The 16,297-nt window shown below is 45.4% G+C and overlaps 1 protein-coding gene across 1 annotated transcript in view; it reads left to right on the plus strand.

Annotated features, from left to right (window-relative positions):
* The window catches only part of BCAS3 (BCAS3 microtubule associated cell migration factor), a 457,979-nt gene that overhangs the window by 80,657 nt on the left and 361,025 nt on the right, over window positions 1–16,297 (plus strand). Inside the window, 1 exon segment of the mRNA XM_077919460.1 lies at window positions 1,571–1,741. Coding sequence (XP_077775586.1) covers window positions 1,571–1,741 — 171 coding nt within the window.

A 16,297-nucleotide genomic window follows, 5' to 3' on the forward strand; every position in this document is an offset into this window, starting at 1 on the left:
GCGAGGGATAAGACACCAAGACACACAAATGACAGGATATGTCTATTGCTAAAAGACTTTAAAAACCTAAAGACTTTTCCCTTGATGAAGCCTGGCTGGCTCCGACTTTTTCTTCTTCTTTTTTTAAAAAAGTGGTAGCATCTCCATTAGCATTAATAGGGTAAGTACATCAACTGAGGCATCTCAGAGGTTAATCGGGCTTCCTGGCTGGATCGGTGCCGTCGATACACAGTGGCGCCTGGTTCTGTTGGCCCCTTCAGAGGTTTTCCTGACAACACACTAACAGAGTCTTGTGTGTAAGTCATTTCCCCATGAATAATTCAAGCCAAATGCTCGGCTACTAATTGATGAACACTAATGTGTTTTCTAATCACTGCAGTTTGAGTTTTTAGCACTAAACAAAGCAGTTGCAATTGATTTGTGGCTTGTCCTCCAGTCCGTCATCTGAACTGATTCCCCCCTCAGTACTCCCCCCCTCCCTACACACCACAACCATTTGGAATTTGAATGAGGAGCTTCATTTTGTCATTTCGCATATGAGTTTTTCCTTTTCTCTGGTCTCATTTCTGCATCTCCCAGAGGCCCTTTAGCTTATAAGAACTTAACATAAGAAGACTGTAAGAGGAGGCTGCAGGATCAGGCCAAAGGCTCTTGGTAGCGGGAACTTAGAAGTACACCAGTCTAACAGATGTGATATGCTGAGATAGAAGGACATCAGAAGAGCCCTGCTGGATCTAGTCCAGTGTCCTGTTCTCAGCAGTGGCCAATCAGATGCCTAGGGGGGAAGCCCAAATGCAGAACATGAATGCAGCAGCAGACCTCCCCACTTGTGATTCCCAGCAGCTGGTGTTCAGCCTGCCGCCTGTGACAGTGGACAGAGAACATAGCCATTGTGGCAGGTGTCCATGGGTAGCCTTTCCCTCCATCACAACATCTTGTGAGAGCAAATTCCATATTTCACAATGGCGCTCCGACTCAGAAGTAAGTCCTATTGAATTCAGTTCTTCCCACTCCCAGGTATGCATTCTGCAGCAGCTACAGCTTCCAGACTGGCTTTTCAATTACGTTGACGCTGCTGCTTATTTATAATCCGCTCTTCAGTCTCGGTAATAAAATCACAGTAAAATTATACCGGCTATCTTCAAAGGAAACCCTGTGCAAAGTGTGTTGCAGCAGCCCAGCCAGGGAGGAACTGCAGTAGTTAGGTTCTGTCCCGTCAGGGGAAAAGATGGTGTGTGTGTGTGTGTGTGTATGTGTATGTGTATATATATAAAGAGAGATCGTGTCTCTTTATATATGTACACATATATACACACACACATGTATACACATATATACACACACACACACACACAGCTAAATAATAGGTTCTGTGAATATGTATACATTTTCTGGCGTTATTATTCCTTCTTACTTTGCTGCAGCTTTTTACAGGAAATGCAGCGTGTGAAGGGCTTCACCTTCATTCTCAAGTAGCTGTTGCTGTGTAACTTGCTTACAAGGGGCAAAACAAGTGCTGCGGTTAAAATGAGTTTTGCGTTAACTGTTCTTTTTATTTCATTTTAAATAGACCATAAAAACCGGGCTCACCATGGTTGGGAAAGTCGTGACCCAGCTGACAGGCACTTTGCCATCAGGAGCGACAGAAGAAGAAATCTTAGCTCACAGCAATACCCGACGCAGTCCCTTGGTTCCCGGGATTGTCACGGTTATCGATACTGAGACGGTTGGAGAAGGCCAGGTAAGAACATATCCAGATGAGCAAAACAAAATAAAAACACGAGTCTAAAAACTTTCACTGTTGGAACTTTTCCTCTTTAGCACATGGGTCTTCTGCCTTTTTTGGTGCAGAGGTTCACTGCCCTTCCCAATCTGCCACCTAAAGCAAAGGTGTGGCTAAAGGGCAGGCTGAGGAGTCTCTGGGAGCATCTCCACTCTGCTCCACCTCCCAGGCTTTCCCAGGGCCTGAAAACCGCTGCACACAGAAGACTGGACAAGATGGAGTGGTTGCTATGTGCTCCAGCTGATCACTGCATTCTGCGGGGGATGGCCTCCTGCAGGTACCATCTTACCAGGAGGCCCGTTCTGCACCATATTTGTAGCAGTCCTCTAGCATGGTGGCACCTACTTTTTGGAGTACTCTCCCGTCTTTCTGGCACTTCCTTGAACACCTTCCCCTTTTAAGTAGAGAGCTTTCCCAGCCTACCTCTTGTGTTGGAATGGTTTTTAGATTATATTGTCTGTGCATTTGGTGCCCTGGGCTTCTTTGTAGGAAGGGTGGGATATAAATGTAATAAATCAGTTCCCATCACCAGTAATATGGGGCATCTGCAAGTTGAGTTTCCTGGAATGTTTAGGTAGGTGCACCTTTGTTATGATGCTTGTGATGTCATCAAGTTGCGCTGGTTCCTTCTCACCACATTGTTGACTGCTGCCAGCAGGACAAAGACATAACACTGGCAAGTAATGATGGAGGAACAGTGGAAGACTCGACACAAGATGGCTGTTTGCTGTGGCAACCCTGTGACACCTGTTGTGTCTAGTTCCACCCTGAACCCTCAGCTTATTTGATGATTTTTGTAACAACTGATGCAAAATATAGCCCTGTTTTGTTTTGAGTTCCCCCCTGTTTTCCAACCTACCCCCCCCCCCACGGGGGCTTAGATTATTTGTGGGTGGAATGGATTTATTGAACGGGAACTGCTAATTGGGAATGAATGAAAGCCAGCTCTCGTGTAGCTGAAGAGGACTCAGCTAAGTGACATTTTTGACAGTGCCAAGTGTGAAGTGTCGCTCCGCATCTTTCTTGTAATTGCCCGACACTGATGTTGATTGGGGGTGACCACTTGTGTGATGTGGGTACGGCCTGATTGCAATGATGAATCCGTAATGGAGTGGGACCACCCCAGGGCCCAAAGCAACTGCTAAGAGAGAGAGAGAGGTTGAGATTGTGTTGCTTCTTAGAGGGCCTCATTGGCAGGCTTTAACTATTGCAATACTGAGTAAGAAGAGTCATAAGGAGTAACTTGCCGGTGATCCTGAATGTTTGCACTAACCTCCAACATTTTCCAGTTGGTAGTAGGTAAACATCACTGTGCTGGCAGTGCTTCCATCAATGGCATCTAGCCACAATGGCTATGGTCTCCCTCCATCATTCGAGACCAGTATGCCTCTGAATACCAGTTGCTGGAAACTGCAGGCAGCGAGAGCACTGTTGCACTCAGGCCCTGCTTGCTGACTTCTCATGGGCATTTAACTTTTTTTCTAGCAAGTATCTATAGATAAAGTGCATTGATATTGGAACCATCCAGTGCTGAATGGTGGAAGATTCAGAACCAACCAAAAAAAGTCCTTCACATAGCACATAGTCAAATTATGGAATTTCCTCCCACAAGAGGCACCGATAGTCAACTTGCATAGCTTTAAAAGAGGATTAGGCAGATACATGGAGGATATACCTATCCATGGCTACCAACCTTGATGGCTGTGTTCTGCCTCCAACTCTTAGACAGCATGCTTCTCAATAACAATTTGTTGGAAGTTGCAGGAGAGTAGAGCACTGTTGCACTCAGGTCCTGTTTGCCGTCTTCCCACTAAGACATCTGGTTGGGCACTGTGAGAGCAGATGGGCAGCTGACCTGATCTTCTTGTGTTCTGTTATTTTGCCAAATATTATTGTCTGAGAACACCCCTCCCCTCCCCACCCACCATTCCTATACAGTGCCTAGTGGATGCAACATTCTGTTTTCTCTGCATTGGAAAAGAGCAGGTTTTATTTTTATTTTTGGGTGGGGTGAAAGATGAACTAGAAAAAGGAAGTTATCCCACCATAAGATAGCAGACTTCACTGTTTGGAATGAGCCTCACTGCCTGGAGCATGTGGAACCAGTATGTGGGGCATGAGCATCTATACCAGTTAACAGCTTCACAGCTTAACTATCTTAAGTTTCTGAACAGTCTTCACAAGCAGCTCCAAATACCATGCATTGCAGTAATCTCTCCCAGAAGCTGTCAGGACCTAGGTAGCTGCACCAGATTTATTAATTATTCTTTATAGCATTTATACCTTACCAGTCATGAGCCCCGCATTACTGTCGGAGCAGGAGCAGGAGGAATGGTGGGAACCTAGGTTGGAGGCAGACACTTTGGAATGGGGAACAACGGTGCCTGCTCTATCCTCTGACCTTCCTGCAGAGCAGAGTGTCTCAGTGGAGGTTGGGAAGGGATTTATTCATCTGATGGGGGAGCCTGAACAGGAGGCTGAGCAGGAGGATACAGGCTTTGTCATCTAGAACCAGGCAATGCCTTTGCAGATGGGGGAGACCCACCTCACTCAGACGGAGCACACGCTTGCAAACTTGACATTCCTGCAAGTGAGCATGCCACACCTCGCCTTCAAATGAGGGATGGGGAAACTTGTTGGGACATCTTCATTGCTTCCATCCAGTTCGAACTTCTTGCCCTGCTCCTAAACTCCCAGATCATGACTCTTAAGCGCTGTGCCTGTTGCTAAGCCTGTATCGTTACTTGCCTAAGTAAAGGTTTCTTTCTTCCAAGTAAGAGGCTCTGCCTCTGTATTTTGAGCCAGGACATTGCTCTCCCAACAAGGGTTTCAGGAGGAATACAGTTCATGGTTTACTGCTTCCGCCTTCAGTTTTATTCTCTCAACCATCCTGTGAATAGGCAGAGGTAGGGACTTACTCAAGGTTACCAAGTGAGCTTCATGGCTGGGTGAGAATTTCAACTTGGGTCTCCTTGGTCTAGGTCAATACTCTAACCCTTTCCCCCCCAACCTGGTGCCCACCAAATGCTGTTGGGACTCCAACTTCCATCAGCCTCATGGCCAAGGATGATGGCAATTGTGATCAAGCAACAACGAAAAGGAATGGTGTTGGGGGAGTGCTACTCTACTTAACCACACTGGTGTGCAGAACAAATCTGGCTCTCCTGCACTTCAGTTTAAACCATATTGTGTGCGACTCACTATGCCGATAGTCCTTCTCCTTCCCACCCACCCCCTAATTTTTCTAAAATAACAATTGTTTTTCCAGCTTCAAACGTGTTGCTTGGAGCCTGTTCCTTAAGAAACTGGTTCAAAGAAATACTTTCTTCGTTTGACCTCCAAGGACCTACTTAAATGCAAAATAACACGAAACCCAAAAGGTGGTGGGGGAAACCCCAAATATTTCATTTTAAGTTTTTATAAGGTTCAATTATCTCAGTATAAGGTTGTTGATCCATTCAGAGTTTATTATGCTTTCCTGGAAAATATTTTCTTGGCTTTTCCTACAGTGCCAGGAGAATGGGCCAGGGGTGGGGTGGGGGAACGGAGAAGGCAGAAAGAAATTCTACTTCATAAATTTCTCATGAAGCCTTTTTTAATGCAGTCATTATTTCTGACGTTCAGTGTCTGCTCCCAGACTCCTCCAGCAATAGCTTTAGTAATAAAATGATTTATCTTAGGTTTTTAAGTTGCCTTATATATGATTTAGAGGATTTTTGTCTGTAATGAACTTGGCCTCTGATCTTTATAGCAATCGTGAGCCAGCCTGCTTAATGGATTTGGTGAAAAACTTTGGGGGTTTTGTAGTGTGTGAGTGTTGTGTATAGGTGTAAAAAGAAAAGCGCTTGAGTTATTCAAGTACATGGTGAAATATAAGTAAGGCATTATTGCTAAGTTGAGGGTTCCGGGTTGTTGTTTTTTTGTCTGACGCCCCTGAAGTATCACAGAATAACTACAGGCTCTGTGCTTGGACTATTCCAAGCCAGGAATAACATGCCAGCCCTTGTTCTTTTGAGCCTGGGGATCTTGAAACACTGTTGGAATTAACAATTTAGAACTTTTCCAGTGGTGAGGGTGGGCCTCAGTGCTTTGCAGCATGATCTTCATAAAAGGAAAAGGTATTCTGCCTGCAGTTTTTGCTTTCTCGGTCCCCCAGGTCTCACACCAGCCTGTTGTCATGTCTCCTGTGTGGCCAGCAGCTTATGACGGGCCAATAATAGAGTCCATAAGAACCTAAAAGGAGCCTGACTGCTGGATCAGCCCAAAGGCCCATCTGATCTAGCATCCTGTTCTCATAATGGCCAGCCAGAATGGAAAGCCCATAAGCAGGGCTTGAGTGCAACAGCCCGTTGCCCACTTGTGATTCTTATCAGCTGGCATTCAGAGGGTTCCTGCCCCCAGTACTGGAGGGAATCTGCATGCAATTCCTTCTCACCTCTGGTTACCAGGAGAGTGGCTGCATGCACACCATACATTCTACAGCACACAGCTTCCCCCAAAGAATCCTGGGAGCTGCAGTTGACTCGCCCACAGAGCTTCAATTCCCAGCACACATAGCAAACGGCAGTTCCCATGATTATTTGGGGGAAGTCATGTGCTTTAAATGTGCGCTATGGTACTTGCAGTCGTGGACTATCCCCTCTTGTTCTCACAACAATTCTGGAAGAGCAAGTTCAGAGAGATTTAGGTTACTTGGAAAATGTCCCTGCATATCTGAGATTTGAACCCAGTTCTTGTGACTTGTGAGGGACGCGGGTGGCGCTGTGGGTAAAACCTCAGCGCCTAGGGCTTGCCGATCGCATGGTCGGCGGTTCGAATCTCTGCGGCGGGGTGAGCTCCCGTCTTTCGGTCCCAGCTCCTGCCCACCTAGCAGTTCGAAAGCACCCCTAAAGTGCAAGTAGAGAAATAGGTACCGCTTTATAGCGGGAAGGTAAACGGCGTCTCCGTGTGCTGCGCTGGTGCTGGCTCGCCAGAGCAGCTTCGTCACGCTGGCCACGTGACCCGGAGGTGTCTCCGGACAGCGCTGGCCCCCGGCCTCTTAAGTGAGATGGGCGCACAACCCTAGAGTCGGACACGACTAGCCCGTACGGGCAGGGGTACCTTTACTTGTGACTTGTGTACCCTGAAAAGCTTACTTAGAGACCATACAGTATATGGGAGAATAAAGGTTTGCTTTTGCTCTTAAGGCTATGGAACCTGTTGGACGGAAAATATTTTAGTGAACTTTTCTCAGCACAGACACCTTTTTGTGAAAAATTGCTTGTGGTAGCAGTTTACGTAGTCAGCCCCCAACAGTGGTAGTTTTTGAAACAGAACTGTAGCATCAGGTTATATATATATATATAGTTGAATTATTGGACTTGGCTGTTGTGTTTATATTTGAAAGCTGAATAAAAATAATTACCGAGAAGCCCAAACAACTTTGTGGTCAACCCAAATACATTAACAAGGTTTGTGAGCTTGTTTAAACTTCCTTTTAATGAAGTGTTAGCAAACTTTTCAGTTAGATGTAATGGTCGTTTCTTTGGAGCCATCAATTAGTTGAAATGAGTGAAAACAAAGATATACAGATTTCCTCTTTTTCTGCCCCCCCTTCCCCTAATTGAAATTAAACGCATAAACTTTTAGTGGCTGGACTGATGTTTTCTTTTGACCTTTTGATTTTTGACTTAATTAATTCATTGGGTGGGACCACCCAGAGTCGGTCTGAAATAATGACCTTTCTCAAAAGCCTTGCAGTTTTGGGCCTCACTTTAAACCTGCTAAATGTCTTGCATAGCTGATGGAGAATGCATGGTAACAGAAAGAAAAAGGAACAATATTTTTTTATTGCAATAGTTGCCCTAACCCAGCTCCCCCAACTTAGTGCTCTCCAGATGTTTTGGACTACGACTCCCATAAGTCCCAGCCAACAGAGTCTTCAGGGCTGATGGGAGCTAACAGTCAAAAACTTCTGGAGAGCACCAAGTTGGGGAAGCCTGCCTTGATCCAGTAAATCAAAGCATGCATAGACCTACACTTGCTAAGGCTAGGTACTCGAACCCAGGCCTGGCGGGTGTATTCTCCAAGCCATCCCCTCTGCCATCCATCACTGACTGAAATTTAAGGCAGAGGAATACGCTGCAACTCAGTGCAGAGCATAGCACAGAAATCGATGTGCAGTGAGTGGATGCTGCTGTCCTGTTGACCAGAAGGCCAAGGTCCTGGTATTCATGTGGCCGGTTTAGAAGCTTCGTTATGAACCTTGTTCACATGCCATGGTGAGCCAACCTATGGTTGATGTGGACCACGTGGACTCCTCTTGACTGCTTTTCTGCTCCACAAAGAGCAAACCTCGGCTACAGCTTGTGGTTAGCAAGGAGAAAGAGCTTAACCTTGAGCCTGGGCTTGGACAATGCGCTGCACAGCATGGGAGCAGAAAAACCAAGGAGCAGCAAAGCAGCTGCAAGCTTCTCTCCGGGAGTCTTCAAATTTGCACAGTCCCTTTGGCTTACCACATTGTGCGAATCACTGCCTGCCAATCACAGGGTCCAATGCGGAAGGGTTGTATCTCAGTGAATACAAAAGGGCCTGTCGGGATAACTTTTGAAGCGTAAGAGTGCCTGTCTTGTGAATTTTGGTTAGGGAGTAGACTTTACCTGTTGGAATCTCTCTCTCTCTCTCTCTCTCTCTCTCTCACACACACACACACACACACACACACACACACACACACACACACACACAAACCAACATAATGAAGTAGTTTATCGTAGGAAATACATGACTGGTAGAAAAAGTTCCTCGTTTTAGTCTAACTAGTCTAGAGAAGAACAATACAGCCATGCTTGCTCCTTTGTTCTCTTGGAGGGTAGTTCAAAGATGACTTTTTATCTTGTGGTCTGAGAGATAGGTGTGAGGAGCAGGAAGTTATAAACAGGATGCAAACTTAGATGTATCATTCTAAATAACAAAGAGATAGAGAAGTCAGCATAGAGATAAAGGTACAGGGATAGTCTGGGAATCAGGAGGTTCCATATCTGTCTTAACTCCACACAAACCCCTCTTGTACAAGCTGAGTTGCTCTCAAACTTCCAACAGGGCTCATGTTCAAACCTTGGTGTGCTTAGGTAGGACTGGGAAAGACCCCTGCCTGAAACCTTGTAGAGCTGCTGCCAGTCTGTGTAGACAGTATTGATCCAGATAGGCCAATGGTCTGATTCAGAACAAGACAGCTTTCTAGCTTCTTATGAAGCCATAACCAACACACCAACACTGGAATTCTTACTCTGTTAGCCCTTTTGTTTCAAAAGGCATTGCCCACAATCTTTCAGAATCTACCTCTGTGCCTCCATGAGGGCTAGAAGCTTGGTGTAAGGTAGCACTTGGTATAAGGCAGCTTCCTGTGTGCTTGAAGGCGGCAGCGAATTCTGAGCCCGCACAAGTGACTCACTAGGCCAGGTCATTGGGCATTGAGATTCCTAGTTTGAACCTTGAGCTCTTTTTATGTATGCATTTATTTCCAATTTTGAGCTGCCTAATAAAAAGAAAATCCTCCAGGTGACATGCAAGCTGAATAAAATGTAAGAGCATAGCATACCAGCGATTCAATAATAAAACAATAAAGCTGAACCGGCAATAGTTCATTGATTTAAAATCCAGCTATCAAATCCAACTTGGCATAAAATGGAGACAATTCAGCCAGCAGCAGACACTTCAGCTAGCATACTGACAAAACTCACCCCCCTACACACACCAATAGCTAAAACAGACTAATCTGCATTGCTGTCAATCTGCAAAGACTAAGGCTGGGATACTCTTTTTGGCTCCACAGACTAGATCCTTATCAGATTCTGGCCTCTGTGGCCGCCCAGCTGTCAATCACCTGATGTCACAGTGATGTGTTTGGTGTTTGAGTGCTTTAAAGTCACAAAGTCCTTGCAAAGAGCCCTGCATGGTGCTTTAAAGTGACTGAGGGTTTAAAATCAAGCCCCCCCTTCCAGAAGTGTGTTAGACAACTGTTGCCTAGTCACAGATGTCTTTTTGGGGGGCAAACTCCCTCCTGTGGGGAGTTCTGCCAGTCCCCTTCCCTGCCCATGTTGAGAATGCAGTAAGAGCCCTGTTGGATCAGGCCAGTGGTCCATTTAGTACAGCATCCTGTTCTCACACTGGCCAGCCAGCTGCCCAATGGGAAGCCCACAATCAGGACCCGAGTGTAACAGCAACCCTCTCCCCCTGACTTTCCCAACAACAGGCATCCATAGGCATATTGCCTCCAACAGTAGAGGTAAACCATCGCCATGATGGCTCATAGCCATTGATAAACTTATCCTCCAGGCAAAATCCAAATACATATTTATTTGTCCAGGCACCTGGAAGGGGATAGGAATATTCAGGGCACTGTAGATTTAAAGAATCATTTTAATTATTGTTTTGAGTATGGCCCTATCAAATTTAATGTTTCTAGCTGCCTTGGGCACCCTTTGAGGAGAAAGGGTGGTATGCAGATTTAATAAGCAAAGAAGCAAACATTGAAGGTTCCTCTTTATTTCAAATCCTGCCAAGTTTTGCTTTTCGCGTGAAAGCAGAGCTTCTAACTATGCAAAGAATATGCTGTTGGAAAAGCCATACGCATAAATGGGCTTTTCTGGATCCAGGGTTTTGGCACTTTTCTGTGCAACTGCCCCCCCCCCCCGCAAACCCCTTTATTAGTGTATTGTGATATAGAAGACAATAAAATTTGGTGAGGGAAGAGAGGCATGGCCAATAGCAGCAACATGCAAAGTTAATTTTCATTCAGTTTAAGGATTTGATTTTTAAAAAAGGGGAAAAAAACCATGGCCAATGAAAGATGCTTATCAAGTATCAAGACTCTATGAGAAAAGCCATCCATGGGCCCCAGGCCAAGAACTTAACAAATAAATGACCTCCCAACAATAAAACTTAAACCTACCATGTAGACTTTCATTAGCCCATGTTGTCGCCAGTGTTTATTTACAGCAAAACTCTCTTTTTGCAGATAACGCAGTCTGCTACCCTGAGTGTTGACTTCCCCTGCATTTTTTTCTTGTGTGTGCTTTCTATCTGCACTTATTATTGAATAATTCTCTTTATATATAAAAAAGCAACAGGATTCCCTCTGAACCCAATACTGTCTGCCTTAACTTTTATTAAAGGGGCTCTGCTTTTTCTCAAGAAGACATTTTTGTCGCAGATTAATGGCTCGAGCCAAGCCAAAGGCTGCTCTGAGTTTACGCTGGATTCTATTAAAAGGGAAGCAGCTGTTAACGTTGCAGATTTATCACATTTAGCTTCCCCCTCCTCCTTCTCCCTACTGATGTTTGACCTTAGCTATAAATGTTTTGAGGTGCTCATTGTTTTTCTTTCAGAGTTCTTTTTTCTCCACCCATTATTGCTGCTGAACATCTTAAAAAATTTGAAGCTGACATTATATTGGCTCTGTCAGATTGGACAGATGAGGGCTTCACAATTAAAAAAACAAAACAATTTGGTGCTGCAAAAAAAAGCAGAAGGATAAATACTTACTTTTTATCTATCTGGATGGGTTGCAAAATTAAAGCACAACATTAAAAACAATTAAAAACAATTTACAATCATAAAAATGAGATGGGTCCTAAAAATATATACAGCTCAAGTGTCAAAAATCCAGGGTAAAGTGGTGCATCTTTGACCTTCTCCGGAAGCTGTACATTGAAAGTGCCAAATGCAGCTCTATGAGGAGGGAGCTCCACAGTTTAGGGGCTGCCACAGAGAAGGCCCTGGCCTTCTGTGGGCGGAGGAACCAGCAAGAGGACCCACTCTGCCGATCTCAGCACCCAAGAGAGTCTGTATGGAGCGCAGTTTTTCAGTCCAGGCCTTCTTTTAAGGAGTCCTCTCTCCCTTTCTCCCCCAGTCTTCTCATTCACCTGCGTGAAATTTCTTGTCGCCTCTGGCTACCAGGCTAGAGATGTCTTTAAAGATTGGTTTAAATGGCACCATTAAAGCTAGGGGAATGGCTCTCTGTCTTGTCTATTATTTCAGCTTCGTTCAGTTGATCCACATACACATTTCCCTCTTCAGGAGTATGTGCGCAACACAATGCCAACAACCAGCAAACCTGTGAGGGCCACAACTCAGCGCTAGGAAATTTCAAACGCCGACCCGTTTGGATGGATGAATACAGTTGAACATGCTGCTGTGGTTACAAGGGTTCATGCCATATTTGAATTCCTGGGTTAGGTTCCTAAATTGTTTAGTCTGCCTTCTGTTGTTTTTTATTTAAGCGGGGGGGGGGGGCACACACAACACAACCCGCTCCAGCATACAGTAAGAAAAGATCAAACACAGATCAAATGAGGCATTGCAATCCAATGCACTCAGGCAGATCAGAAATGAAGGGAAAAGGCATCTACTTTACTTCAATGCCCAATTAAATATGTTCCGTGCCGCAAACAAATGTGGGTAGACTTCAGGATTGCAGAATCTACTGAGGCTGATGAAGTGGAGCCGGGTGTCTGGGGGGCAGTGGGAGGGTGGTACACCCACTTGCAGCATAATCGAAACCCGGGGTGAGAGAGTTTGGATCTGCTGGGTCTTGTTTTTTCATAACCCGAACCAGAGTTACACCAGTCCCTGACCCCGGATAAGCTTGAGATACCCCAGTGCAGGTCTCCAAAAAGGGGTGTTCCAGGGGCATGGCAGATGAGGCAAGGAGAGACTTTCACTTATTCCAAACCGTTTTTCATCTCAGTCATGTGACCTAGGGCCCAGAATGGTATTGTTACCATTCAATATGCAGTCGGGGGGATATAGAGCAGGCCAGTAAACAGCCCATGGGCAGCACCACCACACTAGAAACATCGTGTTCAGAGTTAGGAGCTGAGCCAGATGACCCTGCCTAAGAACAGGGCCTTTTTAGTGTTGGCTTCATGTCCCTGGGAACACCCTCCCTTAAAAGGCATGTTTGACACCTTCATTTTTTTTTTTAGGTGAGCCTTGGACTTTCCTTCTTCAATCTGTCTTTGTGTGAAGAGGTGGTCAGGATATTAAAATAATACTGCTCATATATATTTGCATTTTATTATTATATATTTGATTGTATATATTGGTTTGCAGATCCAAGGTGATTTTTGCTGATCTTTTACCTCTTGGTATTTTAATTACCTGTTCATATATATATTTAATGTAAGACCCCTTGAGAAAACTCTTTCATGTTTTGAAAGGTGGCACAGAAATTCTTAAATAAATACATATATGGGAATGGTCAAGAGGTAGAAAAATGTGAGGTAAATTAATTGTGGCACAATGCAGGCCAAAAATCACACAGAATAAAACCAGGATGCCTTGCAATGTGTGTGTCTGTACCACAGTTCTAAATCTGTCTCCTTTACTGCAAGCAAGTTCAGTTCTTTGGGGTTTTTCTCAGGACACCTGAAGGTCACGTTAGTCTTTTATAATCATTTGTCCTCCTGTTTTAAAGGGACGCTCCACCTGTGTCCTTCATTGTCTAGCAATGTCAGTCTCTCTGTTGAACTTTAATCCAGTCAGTTGATGGAGCCGAGTGTATTCACTTAAGCCCTCGAGGTCGAATCTGTTCCCTTTTGAAAATCGTCAGCTCTCTTTGGGGAAGTGAGGTCGAGCAGCTGACAAGACGAGTGGTGATTTTTGGGGTCTTGACAGAAGGGAGACTTAATGTTGATTTCTTGAGTGCCTACTTGCTTCTCCTTTCTTGATCGGAGGAGATATAACTGAGGAAATATTGCGTTCCTGTGCGTTATGCAGGATAATGGTCAGATTTATGAACCTTGCCTCTGAAAGAGTTTTTCTAATGCGCTTTCAGGGATGGCGGCGACAGGCCAAGGCTTTGGGGTCGGAAGAAGGTGGTGCTGCCGTGGGGGAAGGAAGGATGTTAAGGGCTTGATCTCTCCAGAAGCCCAAGTGCGGCTTCTCTGTACCACAGAGGATCATCTTATTTACTTGCCTTTTCTGACATCTACAAGGCTGGCTTGTTAAGAGAGTTCTGGATATGGAGTGTGTGTGTTGTTTTACAGCCTGGTATCTGAGCTTGTTGTCTTTGTCCATGGAGTTTTCTTGGCAGGGATACTGGAGTGGCTTGCCGGTTCCTCCTTCAGGTGGATCACGTTTGGTCAAAACTCTCCACTATGACCTGTTCATCTTGGGTGCCCTGCTTGGCATAGTATAGTTCATAGCTTCTCTGAGTTATTCAAGCCCCTTCGCCATGGCATGGGAGTGATCCGTGAAGGGGATCGCCGAAGAATTGATGCTTTTGAATTATGGTGTTGGAGGAGACTCTTGAGAGTCCCATGGACTGCAAGAAGATCAAACCCCTGAGTGCTCACTGGAAGGACAGATCGTGAAGCTGAGGCTCCAATACTTTGGCCACCTCATGAGAAGAGAAGACTCCCTGGAAAAGACCCTGATTTTGGGAAAGATGGAGGGCACAAGGAGAAGGGGACGACAGAGGACGAGATGGTTGGATAGTGTCTTCGAAGCTACCAGCATGAGTTTGACCAAACTGTGGGAGGCAGTGGAAGACAGGAGTGCCTGGCGTGCTCTGGTCCATGGGGTCACGAAGAGTCGGACACGACTAAACGACTAAACAACAACAACATCTGAGCTTGAGGGAAATGTACAGAACCTGAAATGGTTATGGGGCTTTCTTGGAGCTTCTAGAAGCCACCTTGTTCTTAGAAATGTATTTGTTCAAGTAATGTACAGTTAGGCCTAGAACAGGTGTGGAGAATCCTTGTTCTTCCAGATGTTGCCAAACTACAACTCCCATCACCCCTAGCCATTGTCCATTCTTCCTAGGGCTGATGGGAGTGGTACTTCTGCAATATCTGGAGGTCCAAAGTTCCCTCACCCTTGGATTGTGTGTCCATGCGATACGAAGAACATTTGAAGGTCTCTGTTTGAGGACTGTCCTGTCCAAGTGCGTTGGGTCTAATCAGGCCAGCAACCTCAATATGGATTATCTACTGCTGCACAGTAACTTTGAATTTGAACATGGCTTGGCCATGTTAACCAAGAGCGAATGGCCCATCTAGTCCAGTGGCCAATCAGATGCCTGTGGGAAACCTGCAAGCAGGATTTGAGCAGAAGAGCAACTCTCCTCTCCTCTGGTTTCTAGCAGCTGGTATTCAGAAGCAATACTGACGATGGAGGGAGAGCTCAGCCATTGTGGCTAGAAGCCATTGATAGCCTTATCCCTCCATGAATTTCTCCAATCGTCTTTTAAAGCCCTCTGAGTTGCTGGGAGTCACTGCTTCCTGCAGAAGCATGTCCCATAGCTGAACTGTGTGCTGCATGAAGGTGTACTTTCTTTCATCTTTCCTGAATCTTTGAGCATTTAGCTTCATTGGCTATTTCTCTGATATCATCATGCCCACTGCATCTCCTTTTTTGGGTTTGATGATCCTGTTTAATGGCCTTTCCTCTTCCCAAGCAAGTCTGTGACTGACCATTATGGACAGTTGCAAAAATCTGATGAAAAGTCAGGAACTTGTCTGGACTTCAAAGCCAAGGTGTCTGATATCTCTCCTGTGAAAACACAGGAGGGAACTCATCCCATCTGCTCATGACTAAACTCTGCCCAGCAAATCTGTGTCACCAATGGCAGAATATGTATTTTCTTCTTCTTTAAAAAGCCCCCGCTGCTGTCTATTAAATAAAGGAATTCTCCTCTCTAATTCAATCCAGGTCCCAAATATTGTCCTGTCTGTTAATGTTGGAATCAAACAAAAAGATACAGTTATGCCAACAGTTCATGGAAGCTTGAAGGTATCATAGAACCTAAGAGTTGGAAGGGACCCAAAGGGTCATCGAGTCCAACCCCTGGTGTCCTGGCATTTTCTCTCTTGATGCACTCTCAAATAACAGGGATGTTCTAATAAATAATATTAATTAAATGTCATTTTTCATAGAGAAGGGGTCATGGGTTTTCGGAGGGGGGGAATGCAGGAGAAAACTGAAAAGGGGTGGAGTAGGGGTGGTAGGGATGCCAAGCTCTAAACTGGCCCCTGTTGGTTTGTTGTGATCAAGTTGCTGCTATACCTTGAAACATCTGTCTGTCTACCTACCTACCTGGGCTGGCCCTACTATTAGGCAAAATTAGCCAGTGGTCTCAGCTGTCAGTTGCTGAGGGGCAGCCATTTCCTCCAGCCATTTCTGTTGGTGGACAGAGCCACACAGTCTGTCCTGAGCTCCCTAAACTAGTCTGCAGCCCCAGCTGCAGCAGTATGTCACCAGTGTTGGAAGTAAAATTCAGCTGCCAGTCTCACTGGTCCCTGTGCAGGGAAGCAGGGAGAGGGTGCCATCTTGTCCTTCGCACCAGGGAGCAAATGGCTTGGGCCAGCCTTATTACTCACCTTCCTCCTTTTGTGCAGCATCCCAAATGAAAATGCCATTCTGTGCTCAGAAGTCACGATAGAATCACAACCCAGGGGTTTGATTCCTCATCATCAGGGGATGAGGGTGAGGACTCTGAAGCAGAAGGGCCAAGGGCGTGCAGGGCCA

This window comes from Podarcis muralis, chromosome 15 (genome assembly GCF_964188315.1).
Source record: "Podarcis muralis chromosome 15, rPodMur119.hap1.1, whole genome shotgun sequence".
NCBI lineage: Eukaryota > Metazoa > Chordata > Lepidosauria > Squamata > Lacertidae > Podarcis > Podarcis muralis.